A 23,936-nucleotide genomic window follows, 5' to 3' on the forward strand; every position below is an offset into this window, starting at 1 on the left:
GCTCTAATGTTCTGTTTCTCCTGTTTATGTAACTTCTTAGTTGTTGCTTAAGTAACTGCTTGCAATTATTTTGCTCATGTGGATGAGTTCATCTGCAGCTGGAGCTAGTCTGCCTCATAGCCTGTCTGTAAAAGGTGGTAGAGGGTACGGAGTTATAAATATGGTTTGGCTTGCATATCTCTGAATATAGCAGTAAGATTTGATGCTGCTACCTTTTCTTCCTTCCTTTAAAGTATGGTATCTCACTGATGTAGAAGGATGTGGGAAAAATCATAGCAAGAGAAATAAATGGGAGCAAAACTAAGTTGCTTACTCATTTCAGGTGGTTTTGGATGTTGGCTGTGGAACTGGAATACTTTCTATGTTTGCTGCCAAAGCAGGTGCGAAGAAAGTGATTGGAGTCGACCAATCTGAAATCATTTATCAGGCCATGGACATCATAAGGTAGGAGAAGTTCTGGAAAAAGTATGGAAATACCACTGTAAAAAGTTATTAAAATACCAGTCTGAGTTAATGATCACATATCACTTGGTAGGTCTTCTATTGAAGTCCTTCTTTGTTCTAAGAACTAACACAGGTTTTGATGCGCAATCATGTTTGCTGTTCTGATAAAGGTAGTAAAAATAGAGCACTAGTTGAGGAAAAATATTTCCCAGATGCTTCTTGATATTGGCATTGGGACCAGCACTGTCACGCTGTGGAGGCTCTAACTGGCTGCTGCCAATGAATTTCCTGTTTTCACTTTGTTCGCTTGAAATGTCGCTACTGGTAAAATTGTTATTTTTTTAAACAACAAACATTAGAGTTGTGACACCTACCTAGACGATATGAGGAACTTCTCTGGCTGCAAAATTTTAAGTTAAGTAAACAGAACTGCTGTAGGTGAACACAGTAAAAGTTTAGTTTTTTATCTAGACGTACACACACACGCTACTGTTTAATTTTATATATATAGAAAATTTCAATAGTTATATAATGTCTATAAATTAATCTTCTAGATTACAGAAAATTAAAATGCATTACTGGGTCCATCTAAATGTATATTTTTTTAGATCGTTGTGTTGGTTAGAACTGTGATGTTTTCAACTAATACATGACACGCTTTTATTTTTTTACCAATTTTAACACCTGCAATGGAGGTGTGAAATGTAGCTTTCTTTGTTGGCAAATTTTGTAGTTATATGGTATTAACCTGTCTTTAGTAAGGTTCTATACACTAGTATATTTAAGGGACACTATGTTTGTGGAGAGTAATAAATGTCTACTACCCCATATTTTGTTTCCTTGGAAACCTCCTTTGCTCTGTTTTTCGTGTTAGCTGGAAAGTGATTACCATTGCACTGTAATATTTTCTATAGTATGAATAAAAAATCAATTTAACAGCATGTACACAGACACATCAGCACACAATCTGTGGGGTCACTGAGAAAAGATGTTTTCAGGAAAATCACAAGGTGTGTGCTGTGTAAACCATCACAGAACTATACAGAATGGAAGGGACCTGTGGAGGGAATCTGGTTCAGCTCACTTTGAGAACAGGCTCAGGTACAGTAGGTGGCTCAAGCATTGTCTGGTCAAGTTCTGAACATTGCCACTTTTGTCTGAACTTCTCTGGCAAATAGCTTGTTTGATTATCTTCGCTTGTGTTTTTCAAATAGCAAATAGAAATTTCCAGGGGTGCAGCTTATGTCCATTGCCTCTCATCCAGTCCCTGTAATATCAGTCAAGAGCTTTGCTTGGTCTTCTCTTCTCCCACACACTAGGCAGAGGTCTTGACACGTTCAAAATGGTTACGGATGTGAATTAGTGTCTTATTTCTAATGTACTATGTGACAAACTCTGGATTGTTCATCTCTTACATAACTGTACAAAAAGTTCTATATGCTTTATACTCAGAGGATGATAGAAGTATCAGCCAACATGTTACCTTTAATGAGGAGAAGGGTGAGCCTTTAAGAAAAACAACAAATCAAAAATGTTTAACTCTTAAAAGTGGTAAATGACCATTTGAATTAAGCAGTGAACCGCCACTAAAGCTACGCATTTGTAGGTAACTGGCTGTAAAAGGTTCAATTCACATTGAAGTCTTAGGTTCATATCAAAACAGTTTGTATTTGCCTTGTTAAACCTCCTTTTCCTAAAGGAATGGAACTGACAAACTTAAAATGAAATAACAAATATTTATGGGAATACTAAACAACTCAGTGTTGCTTAAAAGTAATTACTGCAGTGTGCCTCCACCTATGATTAAAGTACGTGATCAAAAGCATGAGTCCCGTACAGAATTCAGGTTCATTTCTAACACGCTTTAATAAATGCTAGAAATGGTGCAACCAATGTGTATAAGTAAATGGGAATAAGTGGCCGCCGTGGCATTCCCACAGGGCATTTCCTTCTTTCCCAAGGTTTCATAATAAATTTATTAACTATTTGCCCTATCTTTTCTTAATGGGAACAAGAAAAAGCAAAAATTTCAAGTTCAGTGAAGGCTTGATTTTTGTCATTTGTCCTGGTACGCTAGAATAAAAAGTGAAAGTATACTTCTTAATAGCATTCAAGCAGTCTTTCCTACAGTTTGTCGTCTATATTGATGACTTTTTTCCTTTATACATTAAAATTGAAAACAAGTATGTAATAAATTAGTGTTTCTACTCTCTTTGGTTTTAATTATGTCCTTGTAAATGGTCATTTAGGGAGTTATCTGTATGTGCTTTTTTGTTCTTAAAATATTGATATGGTTGATTGCTCTTCAATGTTTTATTTCTCCCTTGAAACTTCTGTTTTAACTTCTGCTTACAAAACTAAATGTGATATTAACGGTGAACTGTTACCCTTCTAAGGGATGACTGTCACACGTAGAGCTTAATTGATGTTTCCAACAGCCCATGTGTTCAAGTAGCCCTATGACCCTTTCCTTTCCCTCCCTATTTTTCTGATCTTTCTCCTATTGTCTTCTAGATTGAATTTTTAATGTGATTAGTGGTCTGCATTGAAAGGCAGACAGCATGCAAGAGTAAGATATCAGGATGGGGGGGGAGGGTAGGGGCAGAGAGATGAGAACTGCTGTGGATAAATAGTTTTTTTTGGTGGGAATACTTTTGTACTCTCTGTAACAGCAGCTATCGTAATAATGGTATACGCAAGAAAGGCTAACGTGGTTTGCCAAGGAGAAAGTACTAAATTTCAAGTATTCAAGTATCTAGCAATTCAACTGTCGTGCAGTTTTTGTTTTTTGTTAGGTTTTTTTTTTTCAGAAAGCTGTGGTCATGTCATAGAAACTTCCTCTGTATACAGTTTGTCCCTTTACTTGCATATGAGGTGGTACTGATGGCTGCAGTTACTGAACAGTGCAGATGACTCTGGCAAAATCACAGTAGGGATGATGCCTTTTTCTGTGGAATAACTATAATATTGACTTACAGGGAATGTTTGTTCTCTGTGACTTTGCAGCTGGTTTTGTTTTTTTTAAAAAAAAAAAGTCATGCAAAATAGCTTTGTATGAAGTTAATTTCCATTTGTATCCTAGTGTGATGAGTAGGCTCTAATCACTCTAGACTTACACTACAAAGGTCAAAGGAGAGCTGGAAACAAGCAACTCTAAATGAAGAGGAGCATCATTTTAAGTTGGCCTCTTCTGTATTTTCCTGGGTTCTGAAGTCTACACACTTGCATTCACAGCACTCGGGAGGCATACAGATCTACTGGCTGCCACCTTTGCTTGGCTCTTAATCTCCTGAAATTTTTGGAAACTTAAAACAGTACCATCTGACATAAAACTGAAAAATAATGTTACATTGTAGTACTTTCCTGATTATTTTAAAAATAATAAAAACTAAAAATTGTTGTTTGAGGGGGAAAGAAGAAATGCAAAATACAGACATGAATACATCTCTTGACAGCATAAAATGGAAATATAAACTAATTGTTTTATATTATTTCTTGCAGATTAAATAAACTTGAAAATATTATTACACTAGTCAAAGGAAGAATTGAAGAAGTAGATCTGCCCTTGGAAAAAGTGGATGTAATTATATCTGAATGGATGGTAAGGTGTATGAATATTCTTTTCAAGACACAGTTTTGGGGACAAAAAAAATTGCATTGATTGATTCAATTTCAGAAATGATTCTTTAAGTGTTGCTATTTTTTAGCCAAAAATTTTTTGTTGCAGCAGTGGTTTTGACAACCTGGTTGATGGGATGGCAGTCTTGATTACATGGTATTTGAATACAACTCCTCCTCTCTGTTGCACCTGCTGTTTCAAGTCAAGGTTCTATAAGTAGTTAAGCTAGTTTGGGTACAGAAGTAATTTTGTGTTATGTGGTTAGTGTGCAAATGTATAGAAGTATTCTGTGCTTCTGAATAATAGTATTGCAGCTGCTCATGTGAAAGTAAAGGAGAAATTTGGTGTTCGTCATGTAGGTAGATCATTCTGATATGTAAAATACCATTAAGTCCATGAGGACAACTGAAGACCATCCTGACCATGCAGGAAAGGTGACAGGAAGGAGCATATACACTGGGAAATCTGTGAATACATGGAGGGAGCTTGAAACAGTGTTTCTTCTGATTGCAGGCTTTTTAGTGTAAGAATGAAATAAAGGTGCATAATGATGATGATGGCCAACAGAAAATGCTCTATGCAGTGCATAAAAAAAACATTTCCTGGAGTCTGTTGGATTTCAGCTTTTGGAGTGTTGACATGCTTTCATGTGTGTGCTTTCAAGCACAGTTGTGCTTACTGCCTGCCACTGAGAAAGAAATCTGTGTGACAAGACCCAGTGCAAGGCTGAATTCCATAGTTGCTAAGTTTGTTACCTGTCAGAATTGTGGTAGGAAGCATCATTTGACCTCTGTTGTGGACTTCTATTCGGTCTCCTGTGTCACAGATGTTCAAAAAGCTCTTCAGAATGGTGTTTTTTCATACTAATCCCCATTGTTTGGACTTGAAGTTAAAGGACAGAAAAGCTTGCTTTTAAGATCAGTAGTGAAAGCTTGTATGTGAAGTTACTTCTTTTTACTTCTAATTAATTTCCAGGTAAAGGTGAAAGTAATTATCTTTTTAAAATATTAAATATTTCAGTGTGCTGGCAATCAACAGATTTTTTTTTCTACAGCCTTGTAAAGAATGTTACCAGAAGCATGAGCTTCATCTAGTGTTGAGGTCACTAGTTTCAAGGGAGACTTAAGCATTTGGTTCTAGTGGATTAAAGCTGGTACGTTATCATCGGTGATCTGTGACAGTATATGACTTCACTTGAAATGTAATTCCTTTTTCAGGGAAACTTCTGATCACTTGCCTAATATGTGCACCGAGAATAATCCTCCCAAAATCAGACTGCTTGTTCTAGAGCGCAGGATTTGTATTCTGAAAGTCACTTGGCCACTTAAGAACCTAAGTCCTGTTGTAAATTAGTGCTTCTAAGGTGAAATAGAGGACTTAGAAAAGCACCTCATGTAAGAAATGACGTACTGAATGTTCTGTTTTTCCCATTTCGGTGCTAATTTACCTTTAAATATTATAATTATATAGACATGTGCATTTCATTTAATGAGGTATTCTAAATGTTTAGGGATGTTAGCATTTTTATAGGTTGCTGCAATACAGAGATAAAGAGGACAATGCTGTGAAAATAAGATTGATAACTGGACAGCACGCAGACTGTTCCAACACTGTCCGGAAAGGAGCATTAGGTTTCCCAGATGCAAATGAAGATTCCTCTTTGTCTATCTTCCTCATGTTGTGCATTTTCACAAGTGTGTGAATTTGCTTTTTTGTTTTCCTTCTCTACATGGTAGTGACCAGTGTGAAATCTTTTTTGTTAAAGTAAGAATGTAAGTGCTTAGAAACAGACCACTAGCTTGAAAATGTTGTAAATGCGCAGTGTGGAACAAAAAGGAGCTCAATATATGTCAGCTCTCAATTCTTTATTTGGAGCACTTGTATAGACTAGCAGGAAACCTCCAATGGGAACAACATTTTTTCTTGGTAACTAAAATATGGAAGGTTGCTGTTCTGCTTAGAAAGCAAACTGCTCATATGCTAGAAAGTACCAAATTCTCTTGTGTAGCCATTGTTATGTTTTGCTTGGTACAGACCAGCGTTAAAGATGAGTACCCTGTAGGCATTTTAGAGCCACGCGTGGAGCATAAGAAAATTATGAACAAGCATGAAGCATTAGAATGGAGGCTGGAGAGAGGAAAAGATGCTACATCACCCTGGCATGTTTCTAGAACAGGCTTTCTGAGAAAGATGGCACAGCGAAAGAGTGTATTGTAAAACGTGCGGGGTTGCTTTATGAACGTTTCCATTGTAGTGGCTGATGATCATTCTGCTTGTGTAAGTGATCTGTGGATTCTGCAGACTGATATTCCTACTTGGTTAATCTTTCAATTTGTTGCCTTAAAATATGCCAAAATGGGACAAACACCTTAAGTGTATGACACTGTGGATAGGTGTGTGGGTGTATAGGTGTGTATATCAGATGTATATGAAGCCAAACTATATTTCACATCTATACTTGTCTTCCAAAATAATGTGTTTCAGTTGTAAAATTGATCTGGATACGTTTTGGTCATGTTCCGGGTTTAGAGGCTGAATTATGAGCAACTGTCTCTTCAGTGGCTTTTATTTTCTTTTTTTTTAGGTCTAGGAAAGAAATTAGCAGACAGGGAACAGTGATCTTGCTTCTGATGTAAAGAGTAAATTAATTGTTTGTGACATTTGAAGTATGTGTGTTAGACATCTTTAAAATCAGACCATAAGCAGGGCGTCTGTGTAATTGCATTCTACTAAAACCAGCATGGAAACAATTTGGAAAGGCAGTGTGGTGAGCTCAGAGCTGTTCTGTTGGTTTCTGAAAGGCAGATTGGTGGAGATTGAGGACCTCTTGGATTACTGGATACCCAGATAAATAAATCCATCTGTTTAGATGCTTTCACTCTGAGGACTGCTGTGAATGCCTTTTAGCAGAACATTGGCTGAGTATGCAGCCTGACACGAGCACTTAAAGGGCTGCAGGCCTGGAGCACAGGAGAGAACAGGTGGACCAAAGACCCATCTCTACTAATGAACCACACAGTCTTGAGGAAGACACAAACGGACAAGTAATAGCCTGTTCTGCTAACCGCACTGATTCTGTAAGATGAAGGTTTTCTGGTTGTTGAAGATGGGTTGTTAGAATGTAAGAATGGGTGAATTTTATACCCGAGCTGACCACCGGCCTTGCTTATAGAAGTTTCCCTGTACAGGATGGTCTGATAATCTGTACCAGGCTGCAAGCTTCTGATGCGTCATCCTGCTTGGAGCTCAGAGGTATACAAAAACATGGTCAGTTAGTAACTCGATCTGAAAATGTTTGGCAAATGACTAAATTTCACTGGAAGTTTAGAATTTTGACTTGAATGCGGTGCCATTTGTATGCAGGTAGAGGGAAAGCATTTAGGTTACCAAGAATCGTGCACACCGTTGCTCTCAGTCAGGATCCCATATATGCCTGCTCTCAAGAGGTCCGGATTTTTAGCAAGCAATGAAGTTTTACTGGAATTAATTTTACACACAGCATATAAGTTTGAAATGGGAGCTGCTGTGGAAAAGTGCTGAAGTTTAGTTTTTGCTTAAATTGAATGTTTGATAGAATGAGATTTGCTAACCATACAAATGTAGCTGGGTTACTCCACATGTGATAACTGTGTAGGCTGGTTATTAAAAGGAAAGGCGCAGAAAACCAGAAAATATAATGTTTTTCTGCGGTGTTCTTGAGCTGCATCCATGTACATTTTTTTTGTCATTATGCTTCAAGTTCTGTTTCTGTAGCTAAGAGTACGAAGCTAGAGGTTGAGAGTTTTGTTCCCTTGAAAAATAACTGCGTTTCTTGACTTCTTTTTTTCAACTGTGAGGGACAATTGTCCGAGCTGGTTGTCTCAAATACAGTGTTAGAACATACTGCATTCTCATAAATGGCTGCCTTATGTAATGCTTTATGATACTGAATTTAATATAATATAGCCTTACTGAAGGAAAAACTAGGAAAGAGATGGATTCTTAATAGAAGCCACGAATAGAATCTGATGCTTGTGTTGTTCAGGTAGCTGATATCACACATTCATTTACTTCGTTGCTTGCTTAATTTTGGTGATTTTGGAATGATATCATGATGGGTCTTGAATGCGAGGTATTCCAAATCTTGGGAGAAGTACTAGGAAGTAAGTGTGTCTGAAGTACTGGAAGTAATCTGTTCTCTGCTTTCTTCCATTTTGATGATGAATATACAGTGGTGGTGCTTTTCTAACACTTAGTAGTATTTCTGTTGTCTTGATATTCTGTATTGTTTCTGTTAATATTTGAGGGATCATTTAGTGAAAACATCCAGTTCCCATATCACAGTAAAAATATAATTTAAAATTCCATGTAAAAACTCTTTTATGCAAAGGAGCATACTAAGTAGCACAGTGCTTTCATTTCTCTACAGTGAAATTTTTTATTAAAGGAATTGTATTTCCTTTTTGTCTGCCCTCTTAATAATGGGTGTCATTTGTCCACTCTTGACATCTTCCCTTTTGGTGTTCTTGCTCATCTTGCTTTTGGTTAAGGGCAAAATGGGGTGTACATAATAAGAGTCAAGCTGTGGTTTTGCAATGTGTGGGCTTGCTCTGACAGCAATGTGTTTTGTTTTGTTTTTTTTGTTGTTGTTGTTGTTGTTTTGAGTTAGAGCATACATTAGAGATCAGCATGAAGGCTCACTTAGTGTGAGGGAAATGGTGCTGCAGCAGACCATGCAGAAGAGTTCACATGTAGCTGCTGCTTCTCATTTAAACATGCAATGTTTTATTTTATTTATTTTGTGGGGTTGTGTTAAGTAAAAAGTGATTTTTCACAAAATCAAGCAGGCCCCATGGGTTTTGTTTATCTATTGATGTGAGACAGCACTTTATGTTAGAAAGTAGAATCTGTTAACTACTGTTTTAGGTATTCTGTAACTTGTTTTACTTTGCAGTCCAATGGAAACCTTGTAGGTAAAAATTTGATTTAAGAAGAAAATGCACATTTTATACTGACAGGGTTTAAAAAAAAAAAATCCACTTGATGAGGCAGTGGTTTGATAGATGCCTTTTATCTCATTAAACATTCAGTTTTGGGCCTTAATGAATCTGACTACCAGACCAGGTTCAGTTGTGTTACAAAAAATAACAAAATCTCTTTGATAAGAGGAGAAAAAGCACCACTTCTTCAAGTAGGTAAACATCGCTTCTCAGTTTTTTCATTGCATGTTTTTTTCTGCTGTACTAAAAATTGTAACGATTTTTGCAATTGTAAGCATGCTAATACCACTTCTTGAAAAGAATCTTTCATTTATATTGATTTCACCAACAAGCAGAAAATATGAACAGCAAAAATGAGTTGAAATAATGTATTTGATAGGAATGGATAAGGGAAATGTACAGGAGGAGATGGTCCTAAACTGAGGTATTTTTTTTTTTAGGCATAGTATTTTTCTTTGGGTGCTTTCCACACAACCAGGTATACTTATTTGAAATTATATATTGTTCTCGTGTCTTAATGCTTTTAAATAGTTTAATCTCATTTTTCTCCATGAAGAATATAACGAATACTGAAGCGGTCTTGTTAAAAAAAAAAAAAAAAAACTTCCCATACTTATATTTTGATCTATTTGCAAAATATTTTACCTAGTTTTGAATTAAAATGAAAAAACTTCAGAGTGGTGTAGTCTGTTTGAATAATTAAGAAAATTTAACAGTACAGGGTATTAAACTGTCCAAGTTCTGTGAGCGTTTTATAATCCTGTTGCAAAACACAAAATATGGATAAAAGGGACATGAGATGTTTTTAGGTGTATTTAGCTACTAGCGGGATGAAATTATTAATATTCTAGAGATCTCTTTGCAATCATTTAATTTTGAGGATGCTAATACACATTGAAGAAGAAAAAACCCCTGAACGTTTTTTGGGGTGGAAGCAAGAGTGCTGCCCCACAGCATCACGGGGACAAAACGTCAGGTATAATTCTCTTTCCAGATGGCACCCTTACAGGTGAGGCAGCAGCCTGTGAAATTGCATTCTAAATTACACTGCAGATGAGCACAGCACACAGAGCAAAACGCTTTGGTATAAGTAATAAATGACTTCAGTACCAGCGATGGTTTACGTAACTTGCAGGAATGCGAAGTTGAATTGGGGATGGGGGGGCAACAGCACTGCTAAAATGGAAGGGTCAGGGAAAGGACGGTGAGAATTTCACTGGATTTCTTGTTAAAAGGTGTGTCTTCAGCTGCACTCCTTAGGCTTGGTTGGCAGGCATTTTAGATAACAGTAATTCTAGTCAGGAAGAAATAAGCAAGGAATTGATCCGTAAAGATGTTGCTTTCTAACTCACTGACTGTTGCTGCTAACTAATCTTAGGATGTATCCTGGAGGTCACATTTTCAGTTAAAAACATCTTAAAAGAATTTCTATGAATCAAACATATCCTATTGTAAAACTGTAAGAATAAGAATTAAAAAAGTGTTTACAGCCTGTGCTTTTGGCTTGCTGGAGGCGTAAAATACTGTCTGTCTGATGCCGTAGGAGCTCCTGGCCTTTTCAGCCATTTTGCTAAGCTTATAAAAATCGTATTGCTCACAAAGCAGTAGTGTTTGTTCTGGAACTTATTCTAAGAGTTTTATAAAAGTTAAGCAGGAAAGTGGCAGAACAGGCAGCATTTGGAAGAAAAGTATGCAGTAGAGCACTGTCCTCTTACCAGAAGAAATAGGATAAGAAGAGGACGTTCGTGTTGTCGTCATCAACACAAATGCATTCTGCTTCAGGTTTCTCATTCTCTGGTTTTGTTTGTTTTTTAGTTCTGAAGGCTGCAATGTGGATGGGGACGTTTATGAGAGCAATCATGAACTTGCTGCATTTTTTAAATTTAGGAACATTAGACGATTAAGGTAGAAGATGACGTAAACTTGAAGCAAACTTGGTATCTTAACAATGCAGTTCACATGCAGTGCTGTCTTACCTTCAGTAGGGTAGCTTGATGAAATGAAAAACAACAGCAACTAAACAAATCACAATTCCAAATACAGAATTGTAGGAAAGATGATGAAAGAAGTCTTTGTAGCTTTGCTTTGTTTGATTACAGCTAACTGGGCTTGTAGGGCTGCAAGTCCAGAGTCTGGACTTGCAGTTATCTTTTTTGTTCTTTCTTACTGGCTATCGGTGCATAAATCAAACCCCATGGCGAAGCAGTGTTTTAAGCCAAATGAGAATTTGGACATAAAGTGAAAAAATGAAATGTATGTTGGTATGATTTGTCATTAAGTGATTTGACGTCCTAAGAATGTGGATGAAACGTGTTGAGAGTATTCAGCAGGAGTAAGGATCATACTCAACCTTGCAAGATAGGAAGAACGTAAAATAGTAAATCCATTGATAAACAAATGGCCATATATCTCTTAGAAATTTGGACTTTAATTTGAAGAGTTGAAACTGAAGGTTTAATTTAAAAGGCTAATTGTATGTAATGTTGTATGTAATGCCAAGGGGAAAGGGATTTTCTTTTTTAATTTTTTTATATGGCACTTCAGAGTTGTGACTACAAAATCGATGCATAGAGCTTTTCTCTTGGGTTTAAGGTAAATTTGATTTCTTTGGATGTTATGGGAGTCAGGTAATTGTTGGATATTCATTGCCTACAGTTTATGAATTTAGTAGATGTTAAGATTTTTGTAGCGTGGGAATTAAAGGTGATGTTTATGTAATTAAACTCTGAAGCGACCATGCTGGTGTTGAGAAACTCACCAGGTGCTGACTCTTACTAAGGGGTATGGGCATGTAAAGCTCTTAAACTGTATTGATAAAGTCAGTCTGTATATTGATTAAATATGCTATGTAAGAAGTGTAATGAATTCTAAATTCTTTCCCTCTTCTGTGAACAGGGTTATTTCCTTCTCTTTGAGTCTATGCTGGATTCTGTCATCTATGCAAAGGACAAGTACCTGGCAGAGGGAGGCTCAGGTTGGTGCGCGTAATTCTTTTAATAAATTTAGCTCTGGGGGAAAGCTAAATGAACTCAGAGACTTGGAATAAGCTATGCATGGATGAGAAAGTTGCCAGTCTAAATGAAAAATGTTACCATTAGTACGAGCTTCGAGGCATTAATTTACTGTATGGGTAGTAGAAGAATATTAGCTGGGGTATCAAGGTCTCAAGTTAATGGTGTTTTTAAGAATAGAAGGGGGTTATTTATTCTTAAGCACAGTCTAAATTTTTCCTCCCTACTTCTTCCCACACCTCTACACAGGAGGGAGGGAGATGGGGGACAGTAGCAAGTTAATAAACTTCATTTCAAGAGTTAACTTCTGTGTTGAAAAATATTATTTTGTTAATCACAGGAGTTGGATGGTAACCTCAAGCTGTAGTACTTAAAGTTAAGACTGGAATGCTGTCTGTATTTTTCCCAGATCCTTTGAGTTGAAAAATAATCAATGTAGCCTATCTGGACAAATAAGGTTTAGAAAAAATGTCTTAAATTACGGTGTTGGACTCTCAAAATCTATGAGGCTAAATAGCAGGTATCAGAAAAGCTTGCATTCATTTTCTTTCCTATAAATACCGGTTTCTGCAAAACTAGAAACAGAGGAATACAATTTTATTGGGTAAGATATAGTACTGTTTGAGTAAGCTACAACTTATATGTAAGATGAAAAGTTCATAATTTTAATCTGTTTTCAGATGAATTAGAGGGAAAGGGAATAGGGTGCATTCCAGGATGGCAGATGATGTGTGAGGAGGACATATAGTTTCAAGCATAAGAAGCCACATGAAATAACTAATGGAATTGCTTTGTTTCAGTTTAGGATATTCATTCCCATTAGGAATATATCTTTTTCTTTGTGGTTGGAGGTTGGGGCAGGGACAGAAGAAAAAATTTATTTTGAAGTAGAGTTCTTTTGTCCTTTTTAAGTAATTAGCTAGAATCATCTTAAGCAGGGTTTAAATGCCTGTGAGTATTTATTACTCATGTGATGCAGCTTTCTGCACAAGCTCTGCATATGCATTATTCCTTTCAGTTAATTCCTTTGTCAGTATTGTATTTCATATTGACCTTTTCAATCGTAGTCATCGGTCTGTTTTTTCCCCCCTTTTGTGCTAACCATGCACATAGTTAGTTTCACTACACTGACTTAATGATTGAATTAATGACTATGTAACTGCGCTTGCTGCAGTGCTTCACTTTGATTGCACTGAGCTTTTGTATGCTAGAGTGCAGCAGAAAAAAGGCTTTTTTATGCAATTGTTCAACATCTGATCGCAAACCTGAATATACAAGGAAGAGATTTACTGTTCATGTATTAAAAGATTTAGAAGCCTCTTGAACAGCATAGCAGAAGAGGAGCTTTTTTTCAGTATTGTAGAACACTGCAGCCATATCTGGAACGCAGTTGGGTGTGTTCTGTATAAATATATGCTAGTCATTTTACATCACAATGTAATTACTAAAATTTTAAGGAATCATTTCCTGTTTAGCTAGTGCTTCCAAAGCTTTCTGAAAAGGGCCAGACGTTTCTGACCTCTGCAGAAACTTTGACAGCATCTTGTTGTCTAGCATCTTCCTGTATTGGTGGTGTGTTTACTAGCGGCTCGAGCCTCCGCAAGTTTTCTTTGAGAGAGAAGGTGTGCTGGCTCTGCAGTGCACTTAACCTTTGTGGTCTGAGAAGGATCTCAGGTTCTTAGTTCACTCTTCCCAAGGCATACTGAATTACAGAGTCACTGATTGGTGCAGCCAGGTTTTAAATAGGACGCTTTTTCCTTCAGATGCTTCCTGTTATTCTCCTCTGCCGGTTTGCATAGCAGGTAAATGGCTGTGCCCGAGCTTTGTGCCAAAATTGCTCAGCAATCAGCAAGACTGCTACTATGCAGTGTGGATGAATAGCAGAACTGTGGGCACATCCAAACAGGGATGAGCTGAAATGAAGAGCTCGTTCTGAGGTGAAGTCGTAAGAGAGAAACTCCTGAACCTGCCGTAAAGCTTAATTCTGTCTCAAGCCACGTAATACTATTGAGCCCAAGATCATTATTTATTGGGGCTGTTTGAAAGCTGAGAACAGCGATAGGAGCAGCTGTGATTTGGCCAGATCTTCCAGTGACTGAAGCAGGAATAGAATCCAAATTTCCAGATTTGTGTGCAGTCAGTCATGTTGTGGCCACTTCAGTTAAGCCTATTGGCATACTGAAGTGTATTATGTCAAACTGTCTAGGGTAATGTGTACAGTATACAATAGCATTGTTTGGGAACACAAAATTCTTGCTGTCCAGGACCCATCTGCTTGTTCTTTACAGCTGTTACTTGCTTGGGTGTATATTTTTCCATATACTTGAGCGTAGCACACATTGGTGAGGGGGTGACGTACGTAAGGAAGTTGTCATTCAAAATGTAATACTGTTAACTTGTTTGAGTCAAAAACATGGTGGTGTTCACTTGGAATTCCTTCTGCATATCCAGAGGACTACTGCCTTACCCTTCAGTGTCGTGAAGTTTGTGAGGCATTGCTAAGGGCTAAAGGATTTCCCCTCATATTCTGTCTACCACGTGAGCTGCTACTAGTGACAGATGACTTGAGGGCACTCAGTCGAGAAGGACACAGATGTCAAAACAATGAATCTGAGGGAGCATGTGCTTTTGTCCAGTCAGCATTTTAGTTGTTTCACCTGTGAGAAAGAATAATTATTAGATTATAGCCTTAATCAGGAAAAAAAAAAGACAAATCTGTCAGGATTGCACAGGCAAATGTTATAAGGTTGCAGGAAAAGCAGAGTTTTTTTGGAGAAACAAGGATTTTTGGTTGAAATGGAAAATGCAGTTTTTAGGCAGGTGATTTTAAACATTGACAAAACTCTGCTGCTTTTAGAAGATTTAGTCTGATACTTAAATAACCTGTTTAGATTTCCAGTCAAACTTCAATGTAGTGTAAGCTTCTGAACAATGGTTGGGTTTGTAAATTTAGAAGTGGATACGTGACTGTAATCTCATACCTGTGCCTTGTTTGTGGAACTCAGATTTATTTTTCTGAAGTCTAACCGGGCTTAGTTTGCTTTTTTATTGCTGTTGATAGAATAAAAATGAAGATAAAATTTGGGCATTAGTTTTTGCCATTTTGCTTGTTTTTAAACACTTAGTATAATCAAACAGAAGTTATGCTCATAATTGAAGGATTGGCTGTGTGGGTAAAGTGATTGAACAAGAAGGGATTACGGTCCCACTCAAATATTTCATGCTTGATAGATGTAGTAAACTTTTTCCTGTTAACACAATGTGCCAGACAGTCAAGCTAGTCAAAGAAAGGAATGTTATAAAACAAATATTTTTTTGCTGTTTTTGTTTGCAGTTTTGCTACCTGTAGCTTGCTATCTCATTTCTGTAATAATGTTCTGTAACTAGAGACATCAGATCTTTTTGTATCCTTTTGTATCCTCTTGCTACCGCCCTTGCATCCTGTAGTCACTTGCTGTTGTTGTCTGTCCCATGCTGTCTTTGGGATGACGTTAGTGGTGGCTTTTGGAGGTTTGCAACACCGAGGTAAAGCCTAATATAACGCAGTTCTCATATCAGTAAACAGTAAATGAGGGCTTTGAGAATTGCAAAACCTTTATCACTAGCTCCAGAAACTACTTGCAAATACTCCTACCGCCAGATTTCTGTGCATGTGACAGCTGTCAGGTGTGCTGGAATCAACTGATCTGTTTCAAACAAGATAGTTGAATGCCTCCCTGTTTTGATTCTCATCAAATTACTTTTTCACTGCTGAGTTAATTGTAGGCTGTTCCTGGAAAAACCTTCTGCTTTCAGTTCTCATCTGCAAAGTGGAGATGGTAGTTTACCAATGGGATTCCAGTTTAAGCTAGCTGGTATTTATTTAGTATTCTGGCTTAAACAGAATGTGAGAAAAATGGCAGTGTGCGCTCATATTTTGCATGATCTAGTCATTCCAGCTGTAGAGGTGGTTGCTTGCTTTAATCTCTTCACATGGAAAAGAATAGCTTCTTTAGAGAAGACTTGCCTTTATAATGTGTATAAGATAATTTCCTTTAGGATAGACATAGTCTCACTATATAACAGGTCTAATACCAGTTTTCTACTTCTATCTTTGCTATTTTACAAGGCAAAAAATAGTACCTTTCTGACCAACGCTATACCAACGCTTTATCCGCATTAGTTTTGATAAACTACAATTTCAAACAGAGCTGAAGACAAAATTAATTTTACACTTCACCAGATTTTTTGGAAGAAGAGAGAAACTTAGCTTCAGTTTCGCTAACACTGCCACATTGATGTATCAGTAAGAAAATAAAGTAAAAATAAGGTGCTTAATAGTAAGCATTCTGCTCTGAAGCCAGATCAAGAATTCAACTTGTGTGACTTGGAAGGCTTTAAAGCTCTAATAGAAAGTGGAAATTTCTTTTTGGAAAGAAGCCTAGTTAAATAGAAGCTTTAAGTTGAGCTTCTCTTAATAGTTGATAGTGCTGTAGACAGCCATATTCAAGGCAGCTGTTCTGTGTGTCTTCGCCAATCAGTAGTGGAAAGAGATTGGCTAGCTTTCCTGTAGGAAGATGTTGAGAAGGAAAACATCAGCCTTGTGCTACTATTTCGAATAAGTGTTCTGAAAATATCCTTGCAAGGAGAGAGCTCAAATGTGAAGACAATGTAAGAAGGAGAGCTGTCATCCTCTTCAATTCTTCCACACAGTTTTAGGAAGTTGTCTTCTGTGTGTTAGATTGCTTCCATGTTGTTCGGGTGCAAATAAAAGAAGAGTGTTCTTTCTCAGTACCCAGAAATCATGTTTAGGTTCTAAGGCACGTAACAGCCAAATAATGACAGGAAACAGAAATAAAATACCCAAGTGAAAATATTTGCTCTGTTCTGGAAATAAGGTCTTTTGGCAGAGATTACTTGTTACTTCAGAGCCCTGACCTGAACTTTCCTCTGGGTATCCATCTGCCTAGTAGTTATTAAGTATGTTTCAGGGCAGTCTCTGTGTAGAAACCAGAATAGGATGTTCCAAAAAACTTTCATCAAACATGAAATTTCCAGTCATGTCCTGGCAGTGGGATTCAACTAAAAGGAAATGTTCTCATGAACGGTTAATACTGTTAGCAGAGTAGCGTGGCAAAATTGAATTTTAGTGTCTAGTCTCTTCTGTGGAAAAGGTGATGCCAGAAAAGAAAGCAGCAGGAAAAGTGTCTTATCTAACAACTGAAAAAGTTCTTTTACGTGTTTTTAAGATGTTAATCATTTAAAAAGAAAAAATGCAAAATTTTTTTGCGTGTCTAAAAATCAATTTTCTCTAATCTGTGTTTTGTTGCTACAGTTTATCCCGATATTTGCACTATTAGTCTAGTAGCTGTAGGGGATATGAATAAACATGCAGACAAGCTGCTCTTCTGGGAAGATGTATATGGCTTTGACATGTCCTGCATGAAGAAGGCTGTAATTCCAGAAGCTGTTGTGGAGGTGCTGGATCCATATACGCTTATATCTACAGCCACTGTTATTAAGGTACCATACCAGATCCTTCTTAATAGTTCAGTAGTCACATCAGAAGTTTCCTTCTATTATTTGTTCTTGTGTGCATCTTTTTTTTTTTCCTCTAAGTATTCCTTATTCATAGATGATAGTCATTATGGATGCCTTACGTTTTACTGTCTCGGCTTATTCGCTAGACTCCCTCTTTAGTCAGTGTAATACACGTTAAGGGGCTTGACATATTTTTGTCTTGAGGACACCTCTAACAACTTGTGTGACTTCAGGTTTACACATATCTGCTCTCTTTGTATGCAAGGAGAGGATAGAATGATCAACACAGCTGTTGAAATATACTTTGTAGACCTGTAATTATAGGGAATGTTAGTGAATTTATGCACACGAAACAGTAGTGTTGAGATAGAGAAAGTGAAGCTGTAGTTAGCTGAGAGGTTTGCTTGTGCTATAGGTGAGACAGAGGTACTTCTCACCTGCATACACCTGTATTTATAGCACTTTGTTATGACTCAAGTGGAAATGAAGTTTGAAAACCTCTTGCAAATGGGTCAAGCTTGGCATGCTAAATGAAGAACATACAATGTGCTCTAAATGAACAACTGGGTGGAAAAGTTGAGCTACTTCAGTTTATTAGACAAGAAAACAACGCATCCTAGCCCAGGAAGTTGATAATAACTATAGTTAAATTTGCCCAGTGCAGCCTACAAGCTGCTGTCATTTTAAAAATGTCCCTTCTTAAGTCTGTATAATTATGAGCAGTCGCTGACCAGCACAGTATGGGCTCATTGAAATTTGTCATTGTATAGCATTTCTAATAACTTCTGTACGTAATGGTTTTATACTCATTTGTTCTCAGTAACAATCATGGTTTTTAAAGTAAACTAAAGGCTATGTATGAGCTCATTGGCTGGAATTACAGTAGAAAGTAGTAAAATTAATGAGTTGAGCAACAGCGGCATTACAGGTAAATTGTTTTAATCAATAGCCATTCCACATAACAAATAGATTGTATTTTTGAGGGAAAATTTAAAAATGTTCCGATTTATCATATGATGATTACCAACGATATTTTAGTGTACTTGTTCGTACTAGCTGCTGCTTGTTTTGAATAGTTAATAATGTAAGTTTTCAGGAAGAAAGATAGTCCCTGGAGAAAGCTGAGGCAGCATCAAGAAATACTGACTAATATTGTATGTAAGATTTAATGTCAACAAAATATGACATTCTTGGATAAAGCATTGTAGGTAAGTAGGCAAACTAAAGTATTTCATACAGGGCTAGTGTGATAGAATTTTCATGAACTGAAGACTGAGGATTTTAACTTTCAAAAATTGATACATATGTCTTTAAAAAAAAAAAACGTTGAAATGGAGGTTGCAGCTTGATCTGTCGGTTTTTATATGTACTGGATGCCATTGTTTTGTGATAAGTGAAAACAAAGAAGCAGTTTTCTGCACCCTGTGCTCTTTCTCATCTGTTGTGTCACACTCACAATTCATATGCTGATACCCCCCCAGTGGTTGTGCTGCTGTTTGGTGGGACCCCCGTAGGCTGGAGAAATGGGTCAAAGAGAGTCCTCTGCAGTTCATCCAAGGGCTGTGAAAACTCCACACCTGGGGAGGAATAACCCCTCCACACCAGTACAGGCTGGGGACCTACTGGCTGGAAAGCAGCTTTGCATAAAGGTGGCTGTGGGCCCTGGTTAAGACCAAGCTGACCGTGAGCCAGCAATGCGCCCTCACAGTAAAGGCAGCCAGACAGCCCCGTGGGCTGCACTAGGAGGACTGCTGCCAGCAGGTCAAGGGGGATGAGCTTTGTCTTCTCGTCAGTTCCAGGGAGCTCACTGGTGGAGTGCAGTGCCCGGTGCTGGGCTTCCTGGCGCCTGAGCGAGCTGGATGTACTGGAGGGAGTCTGATGAAGGACTGCAAAGCTAGTGAAATGACTGGAGCTGTGTCTGTCATGCAGGGATGCAGTTCCACTTAAACATAAGGAAACTTACCTTACTGTGAGGACAACGGAACACTGGCACATGTTGCCCAGATAGGTTGTGGATGTTCGTCCTTGAAGATGCTCAGAAGCCATCTGAACGTGAGCTGGAGCAACCTGCTGTAGTGGATGTGACTTTGATTAAGTGCTTGGATGAAGAGATTTCCAGAGATTCTTTTTGACCTCAATTATTTGGTGATCAATACAAAACTAATCTCACAAATAAAATAATAAAAAAGTTGTCTTCTAACCCAGATCAGTTTCATACTGTAGTCTACTGTGTGGCTACAGGAACAAGGAGTAGAACCGGTGAAGGTAAAGGGTGGGAAGAGGTCTCAAAGAACGCTAAGAGTGCTTCCTCAACAGAAGCGACTTGAGAAATTGTGGCCATATAAACTAATTGTTGTTGAGGATATGTGTATGTATGCCTGTGAATGCTCGTGAATGTCAACTACAGGGAGCTGTCATCAAGAAAGTTACCTAAGAGCAACTTCCTTGAACAGAGTGAGCTACCATGCCTAGTTCCAAACAGCTGCTAGTTGGTATCTGTTTATGTTGACATTGAGGAAGAGCGATTTTATGTATTTGGTCAGTGTGCATATATGATTAGGCTGTTTTTAAGTCTCCTCTTGGCATTTTAAAGAGCTGTATAAGTATTGGTCTGTAAAAGTTGTCTTTTTATGGAGCAACTGAAAAACACGTAAAGGTCATCCAAAGAGACGTGTTAATTTCTTATAAGCACTGTTACTGATGTATTGTTTTTTTCCTTTCAACAGCGTATCAACTGTAATACTGCATCCACTTCAGATTTAGAATTCTCTTCGGAATTCACCCTAACGATTACAATGAGCACGAAGTGCACAGTAAGACAAATTTTATTTCTTTATGCATGGTCAGTATCACATTGAGCTAACAGACAGTGTATTTATCATCAGTCCTTGGCTTGAAACTTTCACTTCAACTTTACAGAAGTGTGAAATGAGCCCTCTCTCTAATGAGAGGTAAATGTTAAACTCCTATAGTGGTGGTATGATATACAGGTACAGGTAAGATGAAGAAGGGAAGGATAATGGGTCTTAGCATTGTTTTTTTTGTTGTTGTTGTTGTTCTCTAGCCCATTTTTGGAAACACAAGATTTCTGTTCAGACAGGTTGTTACCATTGTGCTGAAGAATGTTACAGTCAGTGTTCTCCGAAGAGCTTTTCTGAGTTGAATAAAAATAGATGGGAGACAGATAAACTACAGTTCTTGCAGTAAACACATAGCAGCTCATATGACAAACACAGTTTCTCACACAGGGAAGTTCCTAATCTTCACGTGCAAACACTGAAGGGGAACAAACATCTGGGTGATAGAGTTTTTATTGCGTCTGTCATATGTTTTGTATTTAAGTTAATATATTTATTTGCTGTATGTAAATTAATGACTTACATTCAAAAGAACACTAGTTCTAGAAAGGCTGTGGAATTTCATTGAAGGGGTTATTCTAATAACAGGAGATATGAGCTTATTCATCTTGATATTACAGGCTATGCTGCATTAAATTGAGTGAAGACACTCCAACAAATGGGAGACTGATCTTACCGAATTGAATATTATTTGTCTATGAAACACTAGTCAATATGAAAAGAAAGGGGGAAAAATGTTTTCAGTCTGAGCTTTAGAATGAAGTAAAATCACGGTACCAGGGCATGTTCGAAATACTCTCAAGTTGCACCTACATTGTTCAGTATGAATTTACATAAACGTGTTCATTTTGCTGCTTTTTTTCTTGGTCATTGAGTATCAGTTACTAATGAGAGAACAGAGAAATACTCATTTTTGGATTAGTTGAAAGTGTTCTGTCTTTCTTTCCGCAAGTGCCCATGTGATTTTTATTGTGTGTATTGTTCTGGTTTTGAAGTCAAGGAAGATATTCAAACGCAAAGCTCGTAAAATAAACATTTGAGTGTGAGTGACTTCTGAAGTAAAGATATTTTGAATGTGTTTACATATTCCAACCATAATAATTATAGTTAAAATAGTTAGAAATGTGTAGTTAGGTACCTATGTGGGGATACCTTAGGAATTTGACTTAGTTTTGATGCACAGATTGCATTGTTTACTGGAGTTGCGAAGGAAAGAATCACGTAGAAGGGTGGGTTTTTTTTTTTCCTCTAAAGAAGTTTTAATGAAAAGAATATAAGCGTAGAAAAGGGTGAACATTCCAGTGAATTCTCTAAATGTGAAGCTTGTGAGACTGCAGAAGTATCTGCTTTCCCAATTGCTGGACTATTAGAGGAAGAACAGTTCTGAACTAATTCACGAAACCAAACATTCAGGTATCACAAAGACAATGAATTTTTATGAATAAGAGAAAAGATGAGAACTGGAATTTTCCATCACATTTTGAAAGATTGGTTACATGCCTAAATTTATACAAATATCGCAGCTGGAACTGTCATGTTTCTCAGTCCAGCCTATGAAAGTCTCCAACTTCTTACATATGTACATTATATCTATACTACTTTTGTTTCTGTGATCCAAGGAAACAGCTTCACTTAGGATAAAAAAGTTCAATTCACTGGTTACTTGAGAAAACAAAGGAATAGGGTCAAAACATGTTACTTAGCGTGAAGTGTAAAGAAACATTGGAGAATCCATATGCGGCAGTGCAAATAAAATTTTGCAGTTCAAAGACAGTCAAGCTCATCTCCCACTTGATACCTACAACTTTGGTAAAGAAATGATTTATCCCAAAAAAATGAGTTCTGTTTTTATTGATAGCTCTCAAATTCAAGAGATTATTAAGCAGCTTGCATCAACTTTCTGTGATATCAGAGGGGTTGAGAATGAAGACAAGGTTTGAAAGAGGTATAAAAAATTGAATAAAGAGGAGGAAAAAACAATTATTTGAGGTTAACAAAGGTAAAATCTAACGTGTCTGGAAACTCAGCTTGTACCAATTATCTTGTTGTTCTGTTAACTAGGAATACTAGGAGAAGTTGGAGTCTCAGGTATAGTGGAGGATTGGCAATTTGCCAGTATGTGTTTGTCAGTTCTAAAATATTGAGAGAAACCCTTCTTTTTAAATCCATTCAAGTCTTGGTCAATTAAGAAGCAAGATAGACTGATAGATTTTATATATGTATATATATATACATACACACACAACCACAGAGACTTGTTTACTTTTAGTACAAACCATATGATTGAATTGGCAAGACATACAAATAGGGTAGTGGAAGGCAGACTGAAAAAAATAGCTCCTGGAAACATCTTGGAGCTTCATAGTCAATTATGTATGTATAATATGTTTCCCTTTTTGAATTACGGTGAAAAATTTAGAGAATTACACAGAGTTTTACTGTTTTTTAGTTAGTCATAGATTTACAAAATAAGTCTAGTTGCCTCGGCATGGTCAGCTTTGATTTCAGACTAAAGTCTACTGGAGCCCTGGACTAGTTATCTTAATTTGGCCACTTTTGAATAAGTGATTAGTAAATGGAAATCATTACAAAATCTTGGTGATATTTGATGTTTGCATAGAGTAAAATAGCTTATTTAGTAAAAATCATTTACCCTAGCACTAGACCTTTACAAAAATATAATTTCAATTCTATGCTCCTGATTATGGTATCACTGACATAAATCAAAATGCACACCTGCATTTTACAACTTGAAGGGTGAAGGTGTGGGGAGTAGGGAGAGAACTATGTTTCTGAAATGTTGCAGTGAATGCAGGTTCTAAAAAATGACCAGAACTCTGTAAAGTATTTTGCACTTCATCATTTAGGTTTATTGACACTTTGAGTGAAATTTCTTCTCTTTCTATGATGGATTGTACAAGTTTAGTTGTGAGTTGACAGTTCATCCATCACATCAGGCTGCCTAACCTTGCAGCAAATGAACAATGAAAGTCCATTATTTATATTGAGAATTTTGAGGAGATGTTTTAGGATTGCAATTTGTCCTTTGAAAATAACATTTGACGCTTTTCTTGTTTGCATCTGTTTTTTGTTCTACTGGCTTTTTGTTTTGTTTTTTGTTTTTCTACACAAGAAAACAAACACATTTCCCACAATTCTAGCTTTTTGTACTTGTCTGCTCTGTTTTGTGAATTTTTTTTGCATGTTTAGGTATTAACATTTGAAAATAGTTACAAAGAAAATATTTCACCCAAAATAGCAGTTGGAAAACAAATCCTTGTATGCTTGTGTGTTTTTATTTTGTTTTAGTTCACAACCTAAAATTGATTTCAAAGGAGCTTTTTCTTGGCCCTTTTTCTGTCATGTAGGTGTGAAAACAGATTTAATTGTCCTTTTCCAAGTGCTGCAATCAACAGGAAAGCTAAATTCATACCACTGTTATTGTCAAAACTTGGACTGCTCTTAAACTGGTCTGACTGTTTAAGAAACAAACAAAAAAAAAAAA

At 37.1% G+C, this 23,936-nt stretch overlaps 1 protein-coding gene across 2 annotated transcripts in view; it reads left to right on the top strand.

The window, feature by feature from the left end:
* PRMT3 (protein arginine methyltransferase 3) overlaps nucleotides 1-23,936 on the top strand; it is a 57,889-nt gene that overhangs the window by 15,944 nt on the left and 18,009 nt on the right. For both annotated transcript variants that reach the window (XM_040558697.1, XM_040558698.1), the window contains exons 8-12: nucleotides 323-444; nucleotides 3,946-4,045; nucleotides 11,938-12,016; nucleotides 17,368-17,555; nucleotides 20,300-20,386. In XM_040558697.1, coding sequence (XP_040414631.1) covers nucleotides 323-444; nucleotides 3,946-4,045; nucleotides 11,938-12,016; nucleotides 17,368-17,555; nucleotides 20,300-20,386 — 576 coding nt within the window. The remainder of the gene's footprint in view (nucleotides 1-322; nucleotides 445-3,945; nucleotides 4,046-11,937; nucleotides 12,017-17,367; nucleotides 17,556-20,299; nucleotides 20,387-23,936) is intronic.

Source organism: Cygnus olor, chromosome 5 (genome assembly GCF_009769625.2).
Source record: "Cygnus olor isolate bCygOlo1 chromosome 5, bCygOlo1.pri.v2, whole genome shotgun sequence".
Classification (NCBI taxonomy): domain Eukaryota; kingdom Metazoa; phylum Chordata; class Aves; order Anseriformes; family Anatidae; genus Cygnus; species Cygnus olor.